This window comes from Bos javanicus, chromosome 21 (assembly GCF_032452875.1).
Source record: "Bos javanicus breed banteng chromosome 21, ARS-OSU_banteng_1.0, whole genome shotgun sequence".
Taxonomy (NCBI): Eukaryota; Metazoa; Chordata; class Mammalia; order Artiodactyla; family Bovidae; genus Bos; species Bos javanicus.
Window position 1 is genome coordinate 43,576,071 of NC_083888.1, and position 25,256 is coordinate 43,601,326.

The window sequence follows — 25,256 nt, forward strand, 5'->3', positions numbered from 1 at the left end:
CAGAGGTACCAAATCAACTGTGTCTAGTGTGCAAACTGCATGCAAGCTAATAGAATGTGAAATAAATTTGAGGACGGCTAGGTGGTTTAGCTTGATTAAACCCTGTGTGTGATGGCGCTAGTGGCTGGCTTATCCTGGAGGAACTTTGGTAGCTTTGAGTGGGGAAAGGCAGAGAGAAAGGAGTTGTAACAGAATGCTGTTTCTGGATATGACTGCTTATTACTCATCACCTGTCTCCAGCCCCGTATACAATCTCAGCTGTCTTCTAACACACTAAGCAAACAGGAAGAGGAAGTTTTATTTTAGAGTCACTCAGCTAGAGGAAAGGTGGACAGGTGAGCAAATTCTCTTCTTGTGCTAGGGCAACAATTCCATTTTGCATGGATCTGTGCCTTAAGTTTAGTAAACAGAATATGTTTGCTCATTTTTTTATATTACCATATAAAATGACTGAATTTACTATAAAATGAAGAGGTTCTCATGTTTGTACCAACCAGAAGAACACAGTATTAGGGGGAAAATGCTATACCTTTCCATTATGTAGGTCAGACTATAGATCAAAGATGGGACCAATAACCAGTTTAAAGTGGAATTTCTAATTTCTACTATTGGTGATTTAAAGGGATAATTAAGGAATAATAATTTTTATGAAACTTTGTGAAAAGTCAGGTAAGGAACAAATGAACTAACCAACTAACCACAGTTCTGTCATAGACAGGGGAAAAAATTGTAAAAGATGACCTTATTATCTTTCAAAGTTCCCTGAAACCTGCTCTTTCTCAGCACTTATAAAATCCTATCATCATAAGTCAGATAAAGAAAAACAAATATAGTATATTAAAGTACATACATGGAATCTAGAAAAACGGTACTGATGAGCCTATCTCTAGGGAAGGAATGGAGACACAGACATAGGAAATGAACTCATGGACACAGCTGGGGAAGGAGAAGGTGAGATGAATCAAGAAAGTAGCATTGACATATACACTGCATGCGTGTTCAGTCATTTCAGTCATGTCCAACTCTGCGACCCCATGGACTGTAGCCTGCCAGGCTCCTCTGTCTATGGGATTTCCCAGGCAAGAAAACTGGAGTGGATTGTCATGCCCTCCTCCAGGGGATCATCCCAACCCAGGGATCAAACCCATGTCTCCTGCACTGCAGGTAGATTCCTTACCACTGAGCCACCAGGGAAGCCCCATATACATGCTGCTATCTGTAAAATAGACAGCTGGTGGGAAGCTACTGTAAAACACAGGGAGCCCAGTATGGCGCTCTGTAATGACCTAGAGGGGGTGGGATGGAGGGAGTTGGCGGGACACTCAAGAGGGAGAGGAGATATACATATAGTTATGTCTGATTCACATTGTTGTACAGCAGAAACCAACACAACACTGTAAAGCAATTATCCTCCAACAAATTTTTTTTAATGTAAAGAAAAAAACTCCTATCTTTAGCTAAACTCAGTTGGCTTCTATAGAAAAAGTTATAGATCTCAATATGTATGGCAAAAATTTGGAGGGAAGAGTATATTCGGATGCTATATTGTAATTCACTTTAGAATAGAAAATGTTATAATAATAATACCAGAAATAATAAAAGGAACCAACCTAAACTTGTCCAAATCAAGCACAAATATAGCAAATTTTTAAAGCCTAAATATCCATCTTTTATTCATTCAGCAAACATTTGTGATTGACCTACTATGTATAAGACACTAGTCCCAGTTGTCAGTGGGCAAAAATTTTGAAGAGTTGGTTACTGGAAATCTGGAGTACCTAACTATAGTAATATAGGATAGAAGCCTTGTTAATTTTTCTCTGCTTCAAGCACATAACGAAGTAATGTCTGCTCATCAAGTAAAAAATTCATAGTCTTAGTTTCTGCAGTCTATTTTGAGGCACATTATTTAGTGCGAGGTGAGTTCCAAGTCCATCTTACCAAGGCAATCTTCATAAGAGAGAGAAACAAGTCACATAAGAGTTTAGTTAAAAAATAAATAAATAAAATATATATAAATAGTGAGCCAGTAAGGGTTTATATAGCCTGCCCACTAAACACCTGGGTAAACTTGAATAAGCATTTCAACTTCTCAAAACTGTGAAGTCTTCCCCTATTAAATAAGGGAAGTATCAGTAGATTTAGATGTCTTTCAGATCTCTTCCAGCCCTAAAATCTAATTAAGTGAAGTGAAAACACTATGAGAAATGTTGAAAGCGATACACAAATGTGATGATAAAGATGACTCAAGGCCTATATATAAGTAGACTTCTGTCTACCCCCGCGTCTACTTCACTTTAGTACACCTGCTTTCGTGCCTTCTTTTGGCCCAAGAGTCCGATGGCAAAGCATCCTTAGCCCAGGGGAGGGCCAGTCTGCTTGCTCTCAGCCTCCTCCCTCCACGGCACCCAGTGTCCTCTCCTGAACAAAAGTGTTCTCTCCTAAATAAAAGGCTACGAGACAGAGGAGCTCAGTTGTCCCTGCTCAGCCGCTCTGACTGCAGAGGTGCTACCAGAGAAGTGATAGGTTGAGTCAAGCCGCCTTTAAACAATGACCGGCCTTTTGTATATTCGAATTCTTCTTCTGTAAAATAGGAACCATCATGCCAGTTCAACAGATTGTTATGAGAATTAGTCAAAGAAAGTCTGAAAGGTACGCGCATGTCGTGGTAGGTAGTTGTCTTCGTTGTTATTGCTGTAGTCGAGGCTCAGAGCACACTGTCTGTACCCCCTGCTGAATAGAGATGTTCCAAAGCGACCATGTGAGCCCTAAACAATTCCTCATCACAGTTGCACAGGAATATATGTGCCTGCCATCCATTCTTATCCACCAAACAGCAGCAACAAGAGCAGGCATTTGGTAGTGCTTATTTCTCTCACAAGGCAATTTCCTCTGCGTGGTTTCATCGGATTTTCGAATTTAGGCTGCGAGGCAGGTAAAGTACATCTTGTTTCCATCCCAGAGCTCAGGCCACTGCGTTGCACCATCCCACAGCATGGCACTCCAGGGGGTGCCATCCGTGTGGAATACAATGTGAGTGGTACTTCCCCTTCCCCAGAGTCCTGCAGAGCAGCAAGACCGCCACTTGCAGAATAAGAAACTGAAGCTCAGAGAGGTTAAGTGAGTTGCCTGAGGTCACACAGCACAGGAGGAAAAGATTCTGATCTCCGAGTCAGTTTATAACTCCAACTCTTTTATGCTTTCCCCTGTGCTGTGTGGTCTTTATCACTGTACATTCACGAAGACTATGACAGGGTCAGACTTCTCTACCAGGACACCCCAAAGCATAATATAGGACGGAGGGACTGGCACTGAGAATGCGACCCTGTCACAGACCTCAAGAGGCTGAAGGAGAGTCCTCCCTGTGTCATAACAGAACACTACCCATTGTGACTCCATTTAGCTGTGGATGTGCTATGCTTGGGACATCATTCTGTGGAAAGAAAGCAACTGCACGTCTGTGCTTCCTCACCATATGACTGGCTCCCATGAATATTCAAGACCCAGCACCCCTAAAAAAAATCTATTACATCTCCCACCTGTGTTGTCATCTTATCACAATCTGGTCTATGCCAACAGGCACACTGCAGTATTAAGAATCAGAGTTTGAGGAAAGTGACAGAAATAGTTATTAAAGTGCTGCAATTGGACTCCACGCAAAATGAGAGTGACTTCCTCGAACTCGCTAATCCCCAAACAAAATCACCATCAAGAAATATTAAAGCACACATTTTATTAGTTTCATTTAATTTCTTAATTGCTCAAAGTCAGTTTACCCATTTATTGCTGTGTGAAATGCTTAGAGGCAAGGCGCACATTAAAGGGATTATTTCCATGTAATCCCTCCCTCCCAGAGGGTAGGAACCGCTCACTTATGAATCCTGATTTATGCTCTGTAACAGTATCAAAATGGAGGGAATCGTTATTGTAAAATGATAGAGTCAGGAGTCGGGTAATACAGGAGAGTGTAATTTAATAGCAAAGAGAAAGTACCTCATTTTCGGTAAAAGTTATGCATGCCTGTTTCAGGAATAGCTATTAACCAAACTGAATTTAGCCTCCCATTTTTCTGGCTCTACTTCTGTTAATTGATAGATGTTGAAGATGTGTCAACTGTTAAGATTTTAATCAGATGGTGTCTGGGAGTTCAATATGATCATTTTACCGGGGCTTGGAGTTCTGGGGATAATAATTGCCCTGAGCATTCCACTCTCTGTGACAATATGCCCACCACCAGCACAGTCTTCCTTTTTGTCAGGAAAAAGAGGGCAGACACTCAGGGGAAATTTGGAAGGATGCTGCAAATGATCCAGGAAAGGCGAGTGAGGTAGGAAGCAGTCTAGGTAAACATCCACCAAGAAACTAGCAACGGTCTGAACTTCTGGCAGTTTCTGTGGTGCATCATAGCTGGCCTGAGACCATTAAACTCCAGAGGAATGGGAAAGCCATTAGTGACCCGGCAAAGAGCTTTTTCTTGTTCTGCTGCTAACACATCTCTCGCTGTCACAGTACCTATAACCAACTACATCATTTGAGGACCATTATTGCTATTCTTGGAAAGAAGGAAGAGCAATAGCATCAGAAGGGTACAGAGGAAAGACCAGTCCTCACCAGCGACTTCTGCCCCCTCAGACAGCACATGCCCCAGACAGCACTGCAGGAGACAATGTACTTCCGTTCCAGGCTGGCCCTCTTCCAATCTTTGATATTCATTCTCTACCTTTTGTGTCAGCCTCCTACAAAGAGTATACAAGATAAAACTTTTTCTTTAAAGCCCTCAAGGAGATTTGTACCATGTATTTTATTAGATTGAAGGCAAAACACGCTGATACCAGCAGGAAAAAAAAAAAATGGCTGCTTCAGACCCCAGCTGACTGACCTCTTTTGCATGGAAAATTCTCCATATGATTACAGAGCTAATGAGTAATATTTAATGAAAACATTAGGCCTTTGCATATATTTGTAAGCAGCACTTCTTCCATTTAAATTTACATAGAAATAAGCTGATGTGTATAACTATGCATCCTGGAACTCTGTGTATTTTAAGGAAAATCCTCTTTAGCTATCTCTGGCTGTTTCTATACAAAGCTCAAACTTTTCAATAAGAAAACAGTGGAATTCAGTCAATCATCCGGTTGACACCAAACATGCAAGTATTTGGTGGTGCGTGAGTAAAACAGCTGAACTCAGGCAGACTCATCCTCATTTCACAGAATGTTTTGGCTTTATGCAAACAACAGTGTATGAGAAAAAACTGGGCTAAACATGCTAAATAAATATGTGTGGGGGTAAAAAACAACAACTTTCAATTTCAAGAATCCTTAAGCACGTGAAGGTAAAGACTCAGGACAAGAATTGTTTCTGGAGGCTTCATAGATTTCCTTTCCTGCTCAGAAGCTGAATCGCAGTGGGAGCTGGATTTGAAAATGAAAAGCCTGTGACAACTTTCTTCTCCACTCTTCCCCTTCCCCTCTAGGTGGAGCTGACAGGCAGCAGTGTCTTTGACTATGTCCACCCCGGGGACCACGTGGAGATGGCAGAGCAGCTGGGCATGAAGCTTCCGCCTGGGCGGGGTCTCCTCTCACAGGGTACCGCTGAAGATGGAGCCAGCTCAGCATCTTCCTCCTCCCAGTCGGAGACCCCCGAGCCAGGTGGGACTTGCAATCCCAACATGAGGGTTGGTGGGCAGGACCTTTGCCAATGACTGCACTCAAGTTGCCAGTGTGAAGAGACTACAAATAGGTCTAATGGTATTTAACAATTCCATGCAGCTTTCTGTCCTGGGCGGTAATTAAGTAAGGAAGAGATTTGAAAATAAGAAGACATTTTAATAAGTATAATCCAGAGATCTAATTTCAGGTGAACAAAATGCACAGAAGGTACCAGTTCCTTTAGATTCTTTTTCAAATTAATGGAGGGAAAAGGTTCAGATTTGGAAAGCCCTCTGCCTTTCATTGTTACCATGGCTAAATGTAATGCATTTATTTATTTATTCAGCAAAATCGATGGCAAAGACTTTTGAATATTAGCTTGTGGAGAATTAAAGGTATTAGGGGCTTGCAGAAATCTCAGTTTCTTTTTCTTTTTTTTTTTTTTTAAGCATCAGAAGGTACTTGAAAGATGTGAACAGATAAATTAAGGCTAAAAAGAAAACAGAAATGGCTACATTTTAAACTGCCTTTCTACCCTCAGTATTTAATTAGATCAATTGTATAGAGGAATGAACAGAGGTGACATTCCTCATTGGGATTCCTTCCAGGACTCTTATAGACTTTGCATTCAGAATGTTCCCATTTTCATTGTGTTGTACTGATGATAATTTAAGTATTAGGGGAAAATCCATTTATAAATTAAACAAAATGACTTGATATCCATCAGTCCCCTAGTTCATCAAGCTGTTCAAACACGGGGAAGATTGGCTGGTCGGCCTGGGTCTTCCGAGAGCGCTGGTAATTAGATCTGCGAAGGATTTATTCTTTGCTGATTGGGGCTTTAAATTAATTGAAGTTCCACATTTGTGGTTTTGTCCTTTTTGTACTTTTTTAGAGGAGATATTTCATATTCTTGTGTGGTGGAGTGCTTGGCCAAGCAGCAGTGGTTTAAATGTTAATTTTTCTCATGAGAAGTTTAAGATTTTTAATGAATCAAGGCCTGATTTGAAGTGCAAAGTTTTATTTGCTTACTTGGGAAATTATTTTTGCCCTCTAAAGATGTTTGTACTTTACTTGATATGTTGTTTTAAAACAGATTCACAAAACAAAAGCATTTTGTGAAAGAGAAATAGGAAAAAAGAAAAAAAAACAAAAAAACGTACCTTTGGATTAACCTTAAAATAACTCTACACGCTTACAAGAAGATAATTTGATCTGCTTAGAAATAATCACAGCATATTTGTTCACACAGAAGGGAAAATACATGTTTACCTCTTTGGGAAATATTTTAATTCCTTCTAGAATCAATGTGTGTTTCCCCATTTAAGTTAACTGAAGCTTCTAGGGCATTATTTTCTAGCATTTGAGTGGGGATCATTCCTTCTCCAGTCCCATGCATGAGAAAAGAGGATTTAAGACTACTCCTTAGCATTTAAAGATAAAAATAATTTTGTTCCAGAGGTCAAGGGAGTCATATACTCTTGTACCATACCTCACTGACTTCACTTCACTGGGCCTGCTTTTTAGTCATTAGAATGTTCACATCTGGGTATATTTGAGAAGCAGTACATGAAAATAGTGTTCTACTCCATTCTGGAGTTGCACTGGGAAACCAGGGTTGATCATGACTCTTAAAACAGTATGTAAGAAATTAAGTTTATAAACCTTAGTATGAACAAAGACCTTGAAAAAGTGGGCTTCGTTTCCCTGAATCACAAAACCGCAAGTTAACAGGAGTCTTCAACAGTCCTTTAATCCAACCTCCAACTTATGCAACCATCCTTTCCAGCAAAACCAACAGACGCTCTTCTAATCTCTGCTGAAACTCATTCCTAACAGGAATCTATGGAACGTACAAGGCTTCCCACTCCATTGGTGAGCAGCTCTGATAGAAAGTTATCCCTAATATGGAGCCAACCTACTTTGTTGCAATTCTCCTACCCTGCCCCCACCCATCCCAGGTCTGCCCTCTGGGACATTTCAGATTGACACCTTCCTCCCCTTCACAGCCTCTCAAATATATGAAGTCAGGTTCACCAAATTCTTCCTCCCTCCTTCCTACTCCTTTTCAAGTCAAACTGCCCTCATTCTGTAAGCATTATTTAATGGCATGTTGCTAAGACCCTCAGCATCCTAGCCATCTTCACCTGGCTGTGCTTATTAGTTGGTGGCCCTCTAAAAGCAGGGTTTTGAGAGCTGAGTGCAGTCTTTAGATGTACTGTGACCAGTACAAAGCAGAGGGACTGTCCCCGTTCTCAGTTTAGGCTGCTGTACTGTTATTTAGCCCAGGGTTGATGTAGGTCCTATTGGCAGCCAGATCCCGCTGTTGATTCATATTGAACTTGATGTCTTCCCTAAACACATGTTAAGGGTGACTTGTCCCTTAAAAGAGAAGAAAAAAAAAAAAATCCACAGCCTATAAACCAATTCTACTAGGAAATCCAAAACTAGAGTCAAATCAAACCGGTTTAAGATTAAATATGAAAACTCTGGTGAACCCCATGCCTGCTGAAGCACTAGGATGTGCTCCAGTCTCACTTAGCATCCTTTAATTTTGGCAATCAGAGAAATAACTAACTCCTTTACAGTGACTCTGTCAGTTATCCTTAAAGTGTAACTGAAAATTTACCAGGGTTTCTTCCCCTCCCCACCCGCAGCCACCCTAACTGATACAATGGAAAATCCTGCTTTGCACATTCCTTAACAACTTGGGCTTGTTAGCAACAATCGCATAGGAACTGTCTCTTCCTTGCTGAAGAGTGTATTTCTCACCATTAGAGACTGTTAAACTGGCTTTGCTTTCAAATTCTCTAGTGTTGGTTATTTGCAATCTTTGGCTTAAAAAGGCAATTAGATAGACTGCTCAAATACTGAAAGGCAGTGCAGGATGCTACCTTTAACTAAATATCTTCACTAGCGCAGATCATTGCTCCAGGGGAATTACTTTAAAAGTCCATGTCAGGCACTACATCCCAAAGCTGCTTATGTTTCTTAAAAGCTGAAAGAATTTTAACAAGATTTTCTAATTCTTAATAACACCAAAGAACATTTTTGAAGACTGTTGTTCACTACATCATAATCTTTTCAACTCTGATAAAACACTGATTCTTGCTTAAATAGTAGTGTAATTTGGTTGGAAAATGGATATCAATATGTGGTGATTATGAAAATGAAGGGACTAGTAGGTATGGAATTTTTCAGGAGCCCTGATGTGTTCAGTGTAGCATTACTAAGTGACTGAAATCTAAATAACATTTGGCATTATAATAAAAAGGAAATAAGTGACTAAACCAGCCTAAGAGGCAGTGATCCTGTGCCATAATAGGAATTCTATTTCTTTGAACTGCCAGTCCTGTGATTGTCTTGTCTTGAAGTAGTCTCAAGATAATGAGGGGAAAAAAAATCTGTTGATGGGACAGCCAACCCAAATAAATATTTTATATGTATGCACATTCATTAACAGTTTAATAAATATGATATTTCTTTTAGAGAAATATTAAGGCAGGCAGAAGAGAAATAAACAAGTGTCTACTTTAAAAAGTTCTAGGGTGCCTCTTTAAGGCTTCATCTAAGCATTCCTGAAGGGCTTGCTCTGTCCTGTCCACAGCCTTTCCTCTGCTCCTGTGGGGTTTGGGGTAGTTGGGGGGCGGTAGGGGGGCTGGGAAGAACCTCTGGAACATGAGGCTTAGATGGCTCAGTTTGCTTTTATAGTTCTGTTTGTATCTTTTCATCACTCTTAACAATTAGCTATAATCTTAGCATTATGAACCTTATCCTTTTTTAAAAAAAATAAATTTCAGTGTCACATATTTTATATGCTTAATAAACAGAAAAGCAGCTCTTTCAAGAAATCCTGGAGGTACTTGAAAAATCTCCCTGTTTGGAAAGCAAAGAGTTTCTATTCCTTAGGTCGGGCCATCAAATCGTTGTGCTTTCTCCCTCCTTTTTCTTATTAAAATAGCTTGATATTTTTCTAGTTATAAAATGCATGACCATTGTGAAAACGTTCTGAGAATGCAGACAACAAAGAAAAAGACCTACCTACCCCTACTCCAAAATAACTACTGTTCTTGTACACTGGATATCCTTCTAGATTTTGTTGCTGTAAATATGTAGACATATATAGTTATGTAGTGGGATTTCTCTATGTGACTGAAATAAAACTATAACATACATGCCTCTATAGCCTGCTTTCTCTCACTTCACCTCACAGGCCACTTTCCCTGTCACGTTCCTCACTTTAACATAGAATTTCCCTTCTGTCTCCAGTGGTTTGTTTCCTTCTAGCGAACAATTAACTCCTAGCCGTAGGACCACTGTCAGGAGTAACGTACCTGGGTCATGCTTGGGAGGGAATTCAGCCAGGACCAGAGACTTCGCTGCCCATTGAATGGGTGCAAGCTCACAGAGGGAGAAATCAATACCAAGTTTAGACAAGTTAGCAAAATGTATGAGACAGTACTCTCAGTGAAAAGTAAGACTAACTGCAGCAACATGGTTAACCATCGGTTGTCTGCAGCAAAGTTGACTGTGTTCTGTCTATGGTTTCAGCACATCTAGACTGTTACAGGCGGTTAAGATAATGATGGTTAGCAGTATGATCTTTATGCTGTTATGCCTACTCTACGACGTCCTGAGTATTTTAAAGGCAAGCAAAACGGAAGCAGTGGCGTGCCTACCTGAATAGAAATAATCTGTGTTTTCTACATATGCCCCTGCACTGTGGGAAATTCGATCAGCTCCCATATCTGCAGGAACTCAATTCCTCTGCATTCATTAGACAACTTTCATAATATATGATATAATTAAAAGAACAAATGATTAGGAATAACAATAAAGAATGTAAAAATGTATCTGAGGATCAGATCAATATTTTATCTCCAAAGCTGTGTAGATATGAGATATAAGTATGGTTTTATGGGTGCACTATTTTCCATCTAGTATAGTGTTGGGTTGAGAGGGGATGGTTCTCTGATTTTTTTTTTTTTTTGTATTGGTTTAAGTTTCCTATCAATGAACTGAATTTAGAAGTCAGGCAAGGGAAACCATCTAACTAACCCCACATCCAACCTCAGTCCCCAGACAGTGGGACTGTATCTACAGAACTTTCTGCTGTACTGCAAATGTCAAACAGAAGGTGTAATGGATTTAATATTAGCGCTGGCCAAGGTGCTGAGGGAGCTGTTAATAATGTCACTCCAGTTATTGATCTGAAGCCTTTAAAAATCAAAGAAAAGTGAGAGATCCCCTACTGCAGAAAGACACCCAGTGACTGGTTTTTATTGCCAATATATTTCTACATATAGAGTGGCAACTTTCTGGAATTATGTTATCACCATTCATCTCTGTGAGATTTTTGGAGTCATTATATGGTAAGATAATATCATGGAGACCACTCTGCATGCTAATGCTAAAAGATCAGGCCACGTTCTTTTAGATATAAATAGAGCTTGATAATTTGTGTGGTAACTACAATATTCAAGTTGTCAAATGATAGGAGGTTTATTAGCACTAGATTTATTCATGACGACAATGTTGGACCCGCAGGAAGTGTAAAATGCTAACTATGTCATCGTGAGGATGAGCTGTCCTCTCCTTTGGTCTTTCTAAAGCTCCAACGACAAACCATGCAAGGACTCACTTGAGACAGAAGTGAATTCTGTCCTTACAATTAGTCTACCTTTTTCAGGAAACTGCTAATCCTTCAATCTGAATGGCAGTTTGTATGCAATGAAATCCCTGCTTTCCATAGTGCCCAACTAATAAATGAAATTAAAATGTATAATTTATGTTGAATGTTTATCAAACTGTAAACACACATTTAATGCCTTTCCATATTCATACAATATAAGCAAAGATAAATCCACCAGATAATGTACTACGGTTGTCTCTGATGGATTGAATATGAAATGCATAGCTACTGTAGCTGTAGCAAAGATCAAGACAAGTTCATGATTACCTCCGAACTGGCCTGACTCCTATTAATACCCGTGTGCACATGTTTGTGTCAAATCTAATAGTCAGAAAGCACTCTAACAGAAAGGAATTTGTTCCATAAACCAAAGCGATCATCCTGTACTGATAAACTCAGCTTTTATCCAAAAGTTATGTAGGCAAAATGATGCATTTTCCTTAGCAATGCCATCCTTATTTTGAAATGAAATAGAAACTATCTTTTGCCATTTCTGAATGAAAATGATGCATACTCTCAAAAAAAAAAAAAAAAAAGCCAGTACTGTTACAGGGACTGCCCTGCCAAACTCAGAATTCTTCTTTTGCCTCAAGAAAAGATGTAGTACCATCTTTTCCTGCAGGAAGTAGGCTTTTCTTAGATGTCTCCTCTACCCCCAGATAAACTATACAACTGCCACAGAAGAGAACACATTTCTCCAGTGCTTTCTGGTATTCAAGGCCTAGGAACACTTAGAACCTTAATTTGTGTTTGCTCCCACTTCTGTGTACTTGTCTGTGTATGATGAGAATATTTGCAAAGCAACCGTATATGTACTTCTAGGATATTGCCTAAGGGAGCTAAAGAAAACAAGGGAAATTTCCCTCCTTCCCACCAGGGTATGCTGGCCCAGCATCTCTTCCAGGCCAGCTCCCAGAATGCACAGCTGCAGCACAGGGCATCCTTGGGGTCTTGACTCTCCAACCTGTGAAAAATCCGTGTTGGTGACTCACATACCTACAGAAGGGCAGCCTCCCTTTTGTTCCCAGAAAAGATGCTAGATGTTAGCCTAGTTGTATATGCCATCCTGAAACTAACATTCTCTTCCAAAATTTAGATCACAGTGGAAGCAACTCAAAAAACCACGTTAATCTAAATTAATATAATGGTATTTACAGGGTAGCAAATGGTTTGTTCAATAATAGTCGTGTAGGCCTCTTATCAAAATACACAATAGATTCACTCGGCCTATATGTACAGTATTTTCCTAAACCTTCTATTGAAGGTTCAGAAAATCAATTTTTTAAACCCATTATTTTTAACAGTTGTTTTATATAGTTTGCAAGGTCATAATTTTGACTTTCCTTTCCCTATGGTGATAAGGGGTACATTTCAGCGTTTCTAAAATGAAAGCCAAGACAAGTTGTTAATGGATGATCTTTCTTCCCCATTAAAAAAAATTGTGGCTGTTTTTATCATTGGATATTAACAAATTAAAGATTCTATTTCTATAACTCTTGCCTTGAACAAAGCACAAGTTGTTTGCTTTTAATACATACAACTGCACAGAAATTTCACCCCTGTCCAAATGATACCATTCTGAATTCTTCATCTCACCAAACAACAGACTTAGGAAGGATCAGTTACCTGGCATTGACTGAGCTTTGCAGGGTGCACAGATCAGAAGAGGCAGAACTGGCTGGAAACCATTTCCACCCCTAGTGAGCAATTTACTCATGATTGCTTGGGGAAAATACTGGAAATATTGCTTCTGTGTAAAGTTTGCAACTTCCAGTTGTCAGCTCTTTGCCAAGCAGTTATTCCCAAGGACAGTTTTAGAAGCAAAGCCTACTCAGGCCACAGTGAAAATGGCTGGCATTCATATCCTGCTTGGTGTACGCAGAACACAGAAACCACTAATTACAGGAGTTAATTCACACCCTAATCCCTCTGAGCAGGTCAGTGTGTTATCCTTATTTTATAGATGGGGGAAAGTGATGGAAATTCTAAATGGCTTGCTCCAAACCACACAGTTTAGTTTCTCAGCCAAAATGAGAGGAAAGGGTATAGTATTAGGGTTGCACAGGTGAGAAGCCTAGGCACGAGATAGAAAAAGGAGATAGGACCCTAGCAGGTATAGAACTAGAGGAATTTTCTCCAAGGGACTTCTAAAGTCCAGAGAGTAACCTAACAATCCCCTTATGCACATGCATCATTGGGCTAAAACACCATTTGTTTTCAAATATAGTCTTTAACTGAGGATTAAAAACATCCATCTAATCCTTTCCCCTTCTTTCATCCCTACATTGAAACTCCTTATGCCACAAGGAACAGTAGCATCCAAATCAATTGTGAGCAAAACTCAGCCCTGCATCTCTTGGTTCACCTTAGCTACGTGTCTCCTTAGCCAGGAGCATAGCCAAAATTGTCTCTGTGTTTGGTCTCTGCTCTGCCTTAAGACAATGCAGGGCCAGGATCTATGCAGCATCTTCCTTTCAGAACCAGTCTCCCAAGGCAAGCAGGAGATGGAAAAGAGCCAGAAGACCAATGGGGTCCATTGGAGGTCAGCAGAGCCTCCTCAAGGTACCTTCTCATGAAACAATTGTGATTTCCTGGGACCTGTGGGAAACATCAACCCATCCATTAGTTAACAAAACCAGCCTGAGAGAGGAAGAACTTGTGTGTTTTCTCTAGTTGTTATTCACTAGGGTAAATTCAAGACCCTCCTGCTGATGAGGATTGTGTAGACTATTCAATAACCATTCACTGCATGTTTGTCACGTGTCAGACATTAGACAAAGCACCGAAGAAACAAGGTGAAGTTCCCTGCCTTCCAGGAGCTAACCGTCATATGAAGAGCACAGGTCATTAACACAACGCAGGAGGGTGATGATGATGACAGTCAGAGCAAGGTGGTGCGTGATAGGGTAGCGTTGTATTATAAGCTACTGCTGTTGGCCCTCTTTTCAGAACTATTTGGGTTTTAAACTTAACCCTGAAATTAACAGCACAGAAACAATGTTTCCTTGGGAGCAAGGTGCTTCGACATGCCCAGACGTATACAGACCCTAACTCTAAGGAACTTTGATGCAGATTGTTAAGGGCTTTTTCCCTCTTTGTTTGTTTAAGCAGCCTTTTTTAAAGCCTGCTGTAATTCCTATCTACTGATCTTCCTGGCTCTGTAGGAGTGTTCTGAAGGGAAAGTGAATCCAAACGGCCTCCCTTCCACTTATACTGTGCTGATTTCTAAACTGATTTCCACTTACACTGTGCTGATTACTAAAATTCAGGAAATGCTGGCTTTGGAAAATTAAACTGACTCTTTTACCTTCTACTCAAGGTAAAACTCGTTGCAAATATTCTAATAACGTTAATGATGATATTAATAGCCTGTATAATGTTTACCTACATATTCCCACTACATGAGTGGCCATGTTTTAAGAAATGTATTTCTCAAAATATCCCTAATTAGAGAAGGTAAATGGCTATCCAGAATTAGAAAAGGTAAATGGCTACCCTACACCAGAGTAGACGGTGGCCCTGGGATTTGAACTCAGGCCATGTGATTTGAGTGCTCTACTAGGTGCTTACCGAGAACACAAGTGGTAGAAGACGCGACACGTGCCCTTAGGTCACGATTATTGTCGGTAGAAGAAAGATGACGACAAGATGACAAGAGAAGAAAGAAGGATGACCCTGCTGCTGTCCTCAATGAAGACATAAAATTGGCAAGTTGTATAAGAATTCAGGGAGAAGCTAAATGACTGTGGGTGGCTTTGATAAGGAGGGCAGACCTTCATGAAAACCAACCCAAGAGCAAAGAGGTAGAGATGATCTTCCAGGAGCCTCATCTCAATGAACAAAGTGGGAGTAAGGATACTGCATTTAGGAGGCTGGAAGGAGCCCTGTCTTCCTCCTGGAGGCAAAGATACATGCTTTTCTAGAATGCAGCCAGAGCTTGGAGCAGCCAGTATACCAGGGAAAAACATCTGAGATGGGCGTTATACATTCTGAGTATAACTCATCCAGCAGAGCAGTGACCCAATGAAAATATTATTTCAAAACTTATAAATACAAAAATAAAGTTTGAATCTGGAAGGCTCCTCCCTTGAGGGACATGTTATACAATACCTATGCCTTCTGAATCCCTGCACAGCATAGCTACTAATATTCACTGAACGGTTGCCAAGTATCAAGCACTCTGCTCAGCCCATAATATGCACTACCTCATTCACTCCTCACAAGACACTTGAAGAAGGCACCATTATTTTTCCCATTTTACAGATGAAAGAACTGAGAAGAAAAGATATATAGTTAGCAGCTGGATAGCCTAGGCTTTGAAACGAAGCAGCTGGGGACACTCTCCATCCTTCCTAGGCAGCTCTGACTGTTAGTTGTCCTGATGTTATGCTGATTCCTGTCGACTGGTAACTTACATTTACTGGACTTATTCCCTGAGCCTTTATTTTTGCAAGAATAAGAAGGATGTGTTGAATAGAGCAGACTTAAAGTGAAAGAAACCATCCAAGGGGCCATTTCTTTAATCCAGAAGTGAGTGAGTAGACCTTGAGAAGAATTATTGCAAAGGAAGAAGTGACCATTTGAAACTAAGATAGAAGACAGAAAAAGGTAGAAATACACCTTGTGGTCAGTCTTTAGCCAGGAGCTAATGGTTAATAGTCTAGAAATTATATAAGTCTCAAGCTTTCATATGATTAGGATTAATGACACCATCTGTCCACTCTCATTTTTTGTATCAATTGGTAATAAAATCTGAAAATATTCAAAAATTACAAAATTACATATGCTATTTATCATCACACATTAAGATGCAAATTTCCTTAGGGTTCAAAGCTGTTCCTTTTTATAGTTTATGAAAATATATCATGTGCTTTTGGTAAAAAAAAATGTCTGCTGCTCAGTGCCTCTCACTTGTCAGGGGGTGTCCTCTCCAAATAAAAATATGAGTAAAGCATAAGGTGAAATTGGTGACATAAAAAATTAAAACTCTGTACTTTCCTGTGTCCTGCCATCTCTTGGTTGACATCGCAAGAGTATTAAAATTATCTGTTACCTCCCTTCCCAAATTACTGCTAGTCAAAATGAAATAGAAATTGATTGAAGTGATAATATAAAAATGCATTTAAACTGTAATCAGTATTTAGGCCAATACTTTCCATTTCACAGAAGTAATATAAAAGTGTAAAAATAACAAAAGTGCAATCATCTAAGTATGGAAAACATTCACTCATTCCCTCAATCATCCCATCATCATGTATTGCATGTCCATTGAACAAGCTCAGTCCTAGAGCCTGAGACATGATATTTACTAAAAAGGTCCTTGTTCTCACAGAACATACAGTCACATAAACCACCTGACCAAAAGGATTTCAGGTGAAAAAATTCAGTTGAAAGATGCAGGTCTCCACGTCATAACCAAGAGGTAAATCTACGTCAGGTCGTAAGGGACCAGTTGGGCTGTCTCTGTTTTTAAAATGCAGAGCTGACACAGATTCTAAGCCAGTACTTCCAAAAATGCATTCTTTATCATAACTACCATGTGAGATGCTCCTCTCAACCCCTGGTAAAGAGCAGAGGAGAAAAGCTTCATTGCACATCGTCTCATTGACAATTAACAATGAACGTTAACTTAGTGAAGATTTGAAATGTGTGTGATCAATAAGTCTTTTTTTTTTTTTTTTTTTTTGGTTTGAACTAGTCTTTCCCGATGTATTCGACTATGGAAAACATTTTTTTAGAAAGGAACTCCTACAGACACTCCAGAAACACATCATGATGCCCTCGATCTTATTTCTGATCCCCAGAAGCCACTCCTCCCATCCACACCAGTCTCTTCTTCCAGGGCATCCCTTGCAGGCAGGATCACAGTCTGGCTTCTCAGCTCAGAGGTTCAACGGTTCAACTATCCATTTCTTCTGGTCACTCTCCCAAATGGCTCTCCTCAGTCTTCAGGGTACCCTTCAAGCTTTCCTAAAGGGGAGCTCTTAGATGAATCTAGTAATTAACTGAAAAGTTGTAAGACAAGATCTGCCAGCTCCCAGTTTCACAGCTTTAGCGCAGCCCTGGGCTTTGATTGGCGGGTCTTGCATTCCTCGTTCACCCTGTCTTCCCTATTCTTCATTTAATAAGCAGAGCAAAAGCCCAAATCTCTGGTTTCCCGCTCACCAAAGCAATTCACCAACAGTTTCTGCTGTAAGGGTACAGTTATGGCTGCCCAGAGTTCTGCGCACTGCTCCCCTCCTAACCTTAGCCAGTTACCATTGGTGTGGAAACAAGAACAAGAGTGTGGATTCAAGAGTAAGCATGTTAGGGTGGCGGGACAGGAGACCCAGTGTGGTGGTGGTAATCTGTCCCTACACTGTTTTCTCTGATTTGTAGTAGCTGCACTGCCCATATTATAGATTTTAAAAATCTACTCTCTGGTTAATTTGCAGGTTGCTCAAATAACTGAGAATTGATAACATATGAAGATGAGAGCCCTAACCCAAACTGCAGGATATTCTCTTTATACTATTTCTGTAGCAGCTGCAAATATAGAAAAGTGCACAGGGTCCTCCTGGCTCTGTCCCTGTGAGAAATTTGACCTGGATCAGGTTAATTAACTTACATGTGCCTCGGTTTCCCACTGTAAAACGTTGGCCCCCTCTAGTACAAGTTTGGAGACTAACGTAGGAATAATCACCTGTTGGTTTTAACATCATACGAATTAACATTAACATTCCTTATGGGGTCGTTAGCATATTTTAAATGCTTAGAACAATAGCAGGCACGACGTAAGTGTTCTGTGAGTGTTGTCATTATTATTCATTTTGTTGAGCCAAGCATTCTCTTATTACCACAGTTATTCCTTATGGAAAGTCTGGCCAGGGCTGAGGTGACACAGTTGACTCCTGCACCAACTTGCAAGGCTTAAATTTGGGCTTCATTGTCAGAGAGAAAACTGTTCCCGTTTCCTCTCTTAAAGAGCCCAGATTCTGCATGGATCACGGTACCCAAAGGTATGCTGCGAAAAAATCACCTGAAATGGAGTCCTTCTGGAAAGAATCCATTTAGGGGGAAAGACTCTTTTGGAAATATATACTTTTCCTTCCTCCAGCCTCTCTAATGGACAGATTGTGTTTTGCAGTTTCACTTTTTTTTGTATACTCGGTTTTCTTAAAGCATGACAGAGGTGCATAATTCTGTTCTCAGAGGTCCATCCCACTTTGGACTCAGCACCGAGATAGGCCTGCTGACTTCCCCTTTCCTAAGGCTAGCATGGAAACAGCCCAAGCCCATCTTAGACTGGACCTCAGTGTTGCTCTCCAAGGGTTTGCAACTGCCAGCCTGGCCTACTAAAACATTCTGCTTATGACCCAAAGATTTAGCTGCTACATAACACATATGATGAGCTTGACTGGTATCTTTCCCTTTTATCAAGCTGGGTCATTGCGACATGGCCAGGGGTTCTGCTTCACAAAAAGACTAAGTGACACCAAATGGGATATTCAGTCTCTACAATGTATGGTTCCTTTTACTACCAAATCAGCCTTCATACACCCTCTGGTCTGTGCTGGAGAATGGGGTGGAAGTACCCACCTATTTGTCTGAACTTTAAATGAATCAATTTATTTTGTGTAGGAGGGCTTCAGCTCATCACTAATCTCGAGAGCAGAAATGAGTGTAGATCTGGGGGAATGCTCTTGTAAAAGCACGAGAGATGCCCAGATGGCCTAGCCAGAGGTCCTATATATGGTCTTAAATAAATAAATTAAGAAACTCATTTCACATAGGCCACCAAGCAGTTATGAGATGTTAATGACTTTTAGTCACTGCCAACCTGGACAAAATTCAAGCCAATGACCTATGGGTGAAAGGCTCTCTATATCCCATTACCAGTCCCCTGAGCCATCCAGTCGCCCCTGACAAGGTATTTTATCATACCCAGTACAGAGCAGTATGGCAGTCCAAATTCCTATGCCATCAGAAAATCTTCTTCAGCTATTTAAAATAAAAGAAAATTTTCAAAATAGAAAAGAGGCAGAAGAGCTAGCTCCTCAAATAAAGGAAGAATTACAATTAAAAAAAAAAAAAAACTTTTGGAAAAAGGTACACATGGGTATACATACATACATATACATAGCATTTAGACATTTTTAAAATTCCAATATTTTTTCATCCTACTTACTCCCGTGCACATTTGATTCTGCCTCTGGATATTTAGCAACTGGCATATCTTGGAGTTCCCATTAAAAAAGTCATTAGTTTTAGTTTACCATTTGTATAAAACTGATTCGTTAAATCCTTGATGCTTTCTTTCCTAGCTTGTTTTTAAGTGTCATAAATAAATGACTTAAATGTCCCACAAGACAAATGTTCTTTAATCATCTAATGCACTCATTTATCCTAAGCCTTAACCTTAGTCCTAAATTAAGTCTGTTGCAAAAACATAACTTCATCTAAAAATACCCATCAATCCTACGTGGTTTTGATAAGCACATTTAAAAAACATAAACAATCAGACAGTTGTCAATCTGACTGAAGCCCAGTCCCATTTAAGAGTTATTCACCAAGAGCCATATTTCATGCCCATACTACCAGTGGAATTACAAAGGAGAACAGCGGGTTTTCGAGTCTTTGCAGAGAGTTCACGTTGTGAAATGGTTTGCAAGAGTATAAAATGAAACAAAGACTAGACAAGAGAGAGGATCCTATTCCACATCAGATATGTTCTGTTTTGGGAAACTATTAATACACTGACAATGTTGCAAATGCATTAAACTTTCATGATCACATATTTAGTAAATTGCATGTCATGCCTTTGATTAATTTTCATTTGCTTATGGTCCTAAAACTCTGTGTCAAAGAATCTGGCTGCTCAGAGCTTGCACATGAGTAATGATCACCGAAAGGTTTGGTGCAAGGAGAAACGAAGTGCAAGTTTAATGGAATAAACATTCGACTAAATGGAGTACTTAATACCTCATAACTAGGAATTCACATAGTTTGGTGAAATCTTAGCTTTGACAGATTCCCAATTTAATTCTGAATTAATTTGAATGTCCTGCATTTACCAGTGGCACCCTTTTGCAGTAGGGCAAAGATAACCTTCTCATTTTTCCACTTGCTTCCTTGGGTTGTGCACAGTTATTACCACAGAGCGAGCCCCTTAGGGTTGTTGGAGGCACCCCCCACCCCGCCCCATCTCCCAACCAGGGCTTTAAAATTTTTTTTAAATAGATAAGAGCATTCAACAAATAGCCAGATTGAGAATAAACTCAAAAATTATCACCAAGGCCCTTCCTCTGCCACAATTTGTCAAATCTGCTGATAGGAAACAAATTCTATTCATAAAGATTTTATTTGGGGGGGGGGGGGCACCTCTCGTGATTTGGTAGCAATTCAATTATAGTTTTGTGAGATAGTGAGCCCGGAGAGGGAATCCAGACTGACAAGAAATATGACAGGACAGTTACAGAGTGTTTATGCAATTAAACTTTCCCTGACAATACCTGCAGAATGATGAATGCGTGGGCGGAGGTATGTGAGCGCAGGCAATGCCCCACAAGTATTGCCCATTTTTCATTATTATACAACTGTTCAGATCTTTCAAGAACAGCCTGAAGTGAGGTGGAAAAGAGAGTACTGTTCTCTAGCATGTTAACCAAATGCCTCTTTTTTTTTTTTAATTCCCTCCCTCCAAAGGGTCTTGATGTGCCAGATGATAAAAGAACATCTACTTTAGAAAAATGTTTCAAAAAGATGAAGATTTACCCTGAGCTTGACATATATTAATTTTGGATACCAAAAGAGGTTTTTATTCTTTTTTCTATCTGCAACTTTATATCACTTCCCAACTGATAGAACGGTGCATAATTAAACTGTTGGGTTATTCATTTTACGCAAGCAGGTGCAAAGGGCACTATAAAAGTAGGATTTTACCGATGGTAGATTAAGAAAGAAAGGAGAAACTTAAAAGCCTTTTGTTGAGAAACACAAAAGCTTACAGAGGAGATTAATTTGGTTGGGCAAAGTCTGTATTATACTGCCTGGGTCTTTCAGGGATATGTGAAATCAGGAAAGTTACAGGATTTCAAGAACCTCTCAAAGACTATGTGCAGTTTTTCAGCTTCTTAACAACCCTTATTTGGGATCCTTATGTGAGACTGTCAGTTTGTGGTGTGATTTTTATTTTTTTAAACAAGTATTAAAGTACACAGATTTCTTTAAAAGAGCTTTGATTTAACTTGTATAGACGTCACCGTGGCAAAATCAGCAGTGCCCAGAGTAAGAACTGAACTGATGGCAAGGTGAATTCCTTTCAGACCCCAGAGCTTGGAGGACTCATTGTGTGGAAATGAGGGGAAGATAGTTTCAGCCTGTGGCTCCCGAAGTGCAGAGGGCTGAAGTGAAAACCACGCCTTCCCTTAATATTTATACATCTATTTAAATGAATGAGAGTTTGGAGGGGAAAGCAATGAAATCTGTCCTGGAGCTATTCATTCATTCATTTTGACTTCCGGTAAGCTGTTACTGGTATCAGTTTTTTGGTTTTTGCTTGTTTACTAGTTGATGCTCCTTTTTACATTCATCTCTCCTTTGAGGACAATTAAAACCTTAAACTTCTGCATAGAAGTATTCAATTGTTACGACCTACCCCAATTACCACTTCCTAGAGTTGAATCTAGACCCAAAGGCAGAGAGCTATACGTGCATGCCTACCTGGATGACTGTGTTCCTGTATTGACTCTGGTTTAACGGGGAGTTTCCACTTGCCCACGTGGAGATTATTGTAAGTCAGACTTATATCTAGAGACTGGTTACATGATCCCATCAGTTTAGTAAGCTCAGTGAAATAACTGGTCTTTTCTGTATCAGCAAAAATCAGTTAATCATTTATATTAGAAGCGAATTGACCATACATTTCTGTCAAACTCAGAAATCTCATATAAACCATGGTCTAAATACAAGAGTTCCTTACAGTCCTCTCTTTTACCAAAAGGCTGCACTCTCTTATGTCCCTCCCTCCACACCAAAAAAGACTGATTTTGTCAGATGTGATTTTTAACATGCACTAAAATTGATAGTTAAAAAAATATATTGTTTGCACATTACGTAGGTGTTAAAATTACATGGTAGTGTTCCTTTATTTTCAAAAACCAAACCTAATCCTGTTAATTCAAAGTGAATAACAAACAGGACTAAGACTTTTTCCCAAGTTGTTACATTTATTCAACCTGCTTGTGTTTTGTTCTTCATCATAATTATTTCCAAGTCAAATGTGCACTGATTTCCTTGCGGACCTGCGTACCTCTGACTAACTTAAAGAATTGAGCTGGGATAATTCACACAATTCCTCGGGGGTCATGTTCACTGTTTTTTTTCAAGGACATTTTTATTACAAAGCTGATGAAATTTGCATATTAATTCATTTCTTTCAATTTTTTAAGATTAAATGTTGTCAACATGTATCAGTGCGAGGCTCTGACAGTGCTGATGAAATGGGTCAGTCAAGCTTGAACATTTGGAGTAAGGCAGCCATCTGCAACCCCCTCGCCCCTTGTGGGATTCTGTGCTACCACTGAAACCTGGTTTAAAAAAAGTTTTATTCAATGCAGGATATTAAAACATTATCTAAGAAATGATAGGTGTTAGTCTTTCCATTTACTCTGAAAGTGAATTTGACAACAAAATGGGTCTAAGGAGAGCCTTGCTGACTTGGAGTTGGTGTTCCATCAGTCTTCATTAAACCATGGTCACAAAAGTTCCCTCCCCCCACCCCCCCAAAAAAAAAAAGTTTCAAATTTAGTGAAAGGAATTTAGGAGAGAAGTTGAGTTTAATGTTTCCTCTCCTGGTGAGATTTAACAGTTAGTGGGGCTCTTGCCAGTCATGCTCATGGCAAGAAGTGAGGATGGGGAGAGCCGATGGGATGGTTCATAGGACCCAGTGTCCGCCCCAGAGGTAGACCCGCCCTCCGTTTTATACACGGCTAGTACACATGAGCAGTCCTTGGTCCCATCCAAAGCCTTCACAAAATGGTACCAGTGTTTACATGGAGAACTTCACCTCTGTCTATATCCAGTTTAAACATTAAGCCGTATCGCTTTATCCAATTTCCTTACAGTCAAAATACATACTTCCATCAGACACTCTCAAAGAGCAAGACCACCTAAGTGAGCAAGCCCTTTCAGTGTTATATTGCCTTTCCAGATCATTGATTTCACTGTGTCTTCGTTTTCTGAAGAAGTTTCTTTGTGATGTACATGAGACCTTTAGCAGATTCCAGAGGCCTTGCAAAGAAAAAGTTTCTGGCTGCTGTGTTAAAGTAGCAAGGACCCTCCCACCACCAAGCCTCACCTGGCCATCCCGCTAACGGGAGAACCGGCACAACACGAAAAGCACTTCTGGTATCTGGAGGCTCTTCAGGGAAGACCTCCCCACACCGCATGACCTGACGTTAGGGAGCTTCTGTAGTAGCTCACGGTCATTTTTTTTTAAAGCACTTTCTTTGAATAGGTAATTAAATCTGGTCATATACTAACCGAATTAGAGACTCAGATTTTCAAGGTTCTTACCCTTTAGCAACGTGTGTCCACTGTTTAATTCCTAGTCATAGAATTGTCTGATATATGTACAACACCATTAACTAGAAAAGTTTGTTTCCCAAACTGGGGAAAAAAAAAAAATAGGTACACTGCATAGTAAGAAGGAACAACAGAAAGAGAAGGTAGCCTCCGAAATGGTTTTATCTTGATTTTGAATTAAACTCCCAAACTCATATTGGATTGAAAAATCAAAATCAGACTTCACATTGTCAAGTTGGAAAATGTCAGATATGAAATATTTAAACTGTGGAATACGGTCTTCGACTTTGGGTTATAAAACTTTAATTTTGTGAGTTGGTAGCACTCCAATAGTTCAATATTTTTAATTCTACAAATCCATGTTTATTAACTTTCAAGGTTTAAACAGTATCACCAAGTCTATTGAAACTAAATTATTCTGACTTGTGAGAGCTACAGGGTAGCTATAATTTGTTTTCTATTTCTACATAAGTGACAAAGACAAAAGAAAGAACAAATAAAAGGAATTGATTGCCACACAATCCCTTTTTACACTTTCAAAATGACCTAAAATTCTAGCTGATGATTAAAGCAAAGATTCAAGCCTGGAGTTTTAATTGTGGAGTTTTCAGGCATAATCAGGTAGCACTTAGCATAGGGCTGTACCTATGTGTTTTGTTTTTTTTTTAATAAAACAGCTTCCATGCTATTACTAGGGAGTTAACTGTATTCTTCTCAAAGAAGAAACGCTGCTTTTTTGTATTTTCTTTATTTAGGAAATATGAGCTGCCATCTGCTTACAACAGTTTTTAAAACCTCTACCTCGATTTCATAATACCAAAATCATCAGTTGCTAATAGCAGTGATAACTTTTCATCTTCTTCCAATTATAGTCTTTTCTTGTAACTCCTCAAGTGCTTCTTCCCTCTTCCTAGCGATTATCTAACATGTCACTATTAATCTGTTCATATATTTACTGTTTGTTCAACACCTACTATGTGCTAAGTAAATGAAGTCCTTTAATGAGACAGTTATGGTATCACAGAAGGGACCCTATACCAGGCATCAGCATCCCACAGGCCACTCCTGGTTCTGTCTCTATCAGCTGGCTTATGTTAAGCATGGATTTTGAGCCACCTTTCTCACTCACAAAATGAAACTGACATTTACTCACAGGATTGTTGAGGGAATTGCAAGCATAATAACTATGAAAATGCTTTAAAAAAAAAAAAACATCTAGTGTTTTAAACAGCTTGGTAGATAGTGCACCACAAGGCTTTAGGGCTCATTTTGTGACTTTTCTGGTTTTGTAGGCGAACAATGGTGTCTTGGATTTTTACGCTCTAATGCCATATCCATAGCAGCTGCTG

The 25,256-nt window shown here is 39.7% G+C and overlaps 1 protein-coding gene across 4 annotated transcripts in view; it reads left to right on the forward strand.

Moving 5' to 3' along the window:
• The window catches only part of NPAS3 (neuronal PAS domain protein 3), a 959,432-nt gene that overhangs the window by 818,986 nt on the left and 115,190 nt on the right, over window positions 1–25,256 (forward strand). For all 4 annotated transcript variants that reach the window (XM_061394930.1, XM_061394928.1, XM_061394927.1 and 1 more), the window contains one exon: window positions 5,477–5,651. In XM_061394930.1, the coding sequence (XP_061250914.1) occupies window positions 5,477–5,651 (175 nt within the window). The remainder of the gene's footprint in view (window positions 1–5,476; window positions 5,652–25,256) is intronic.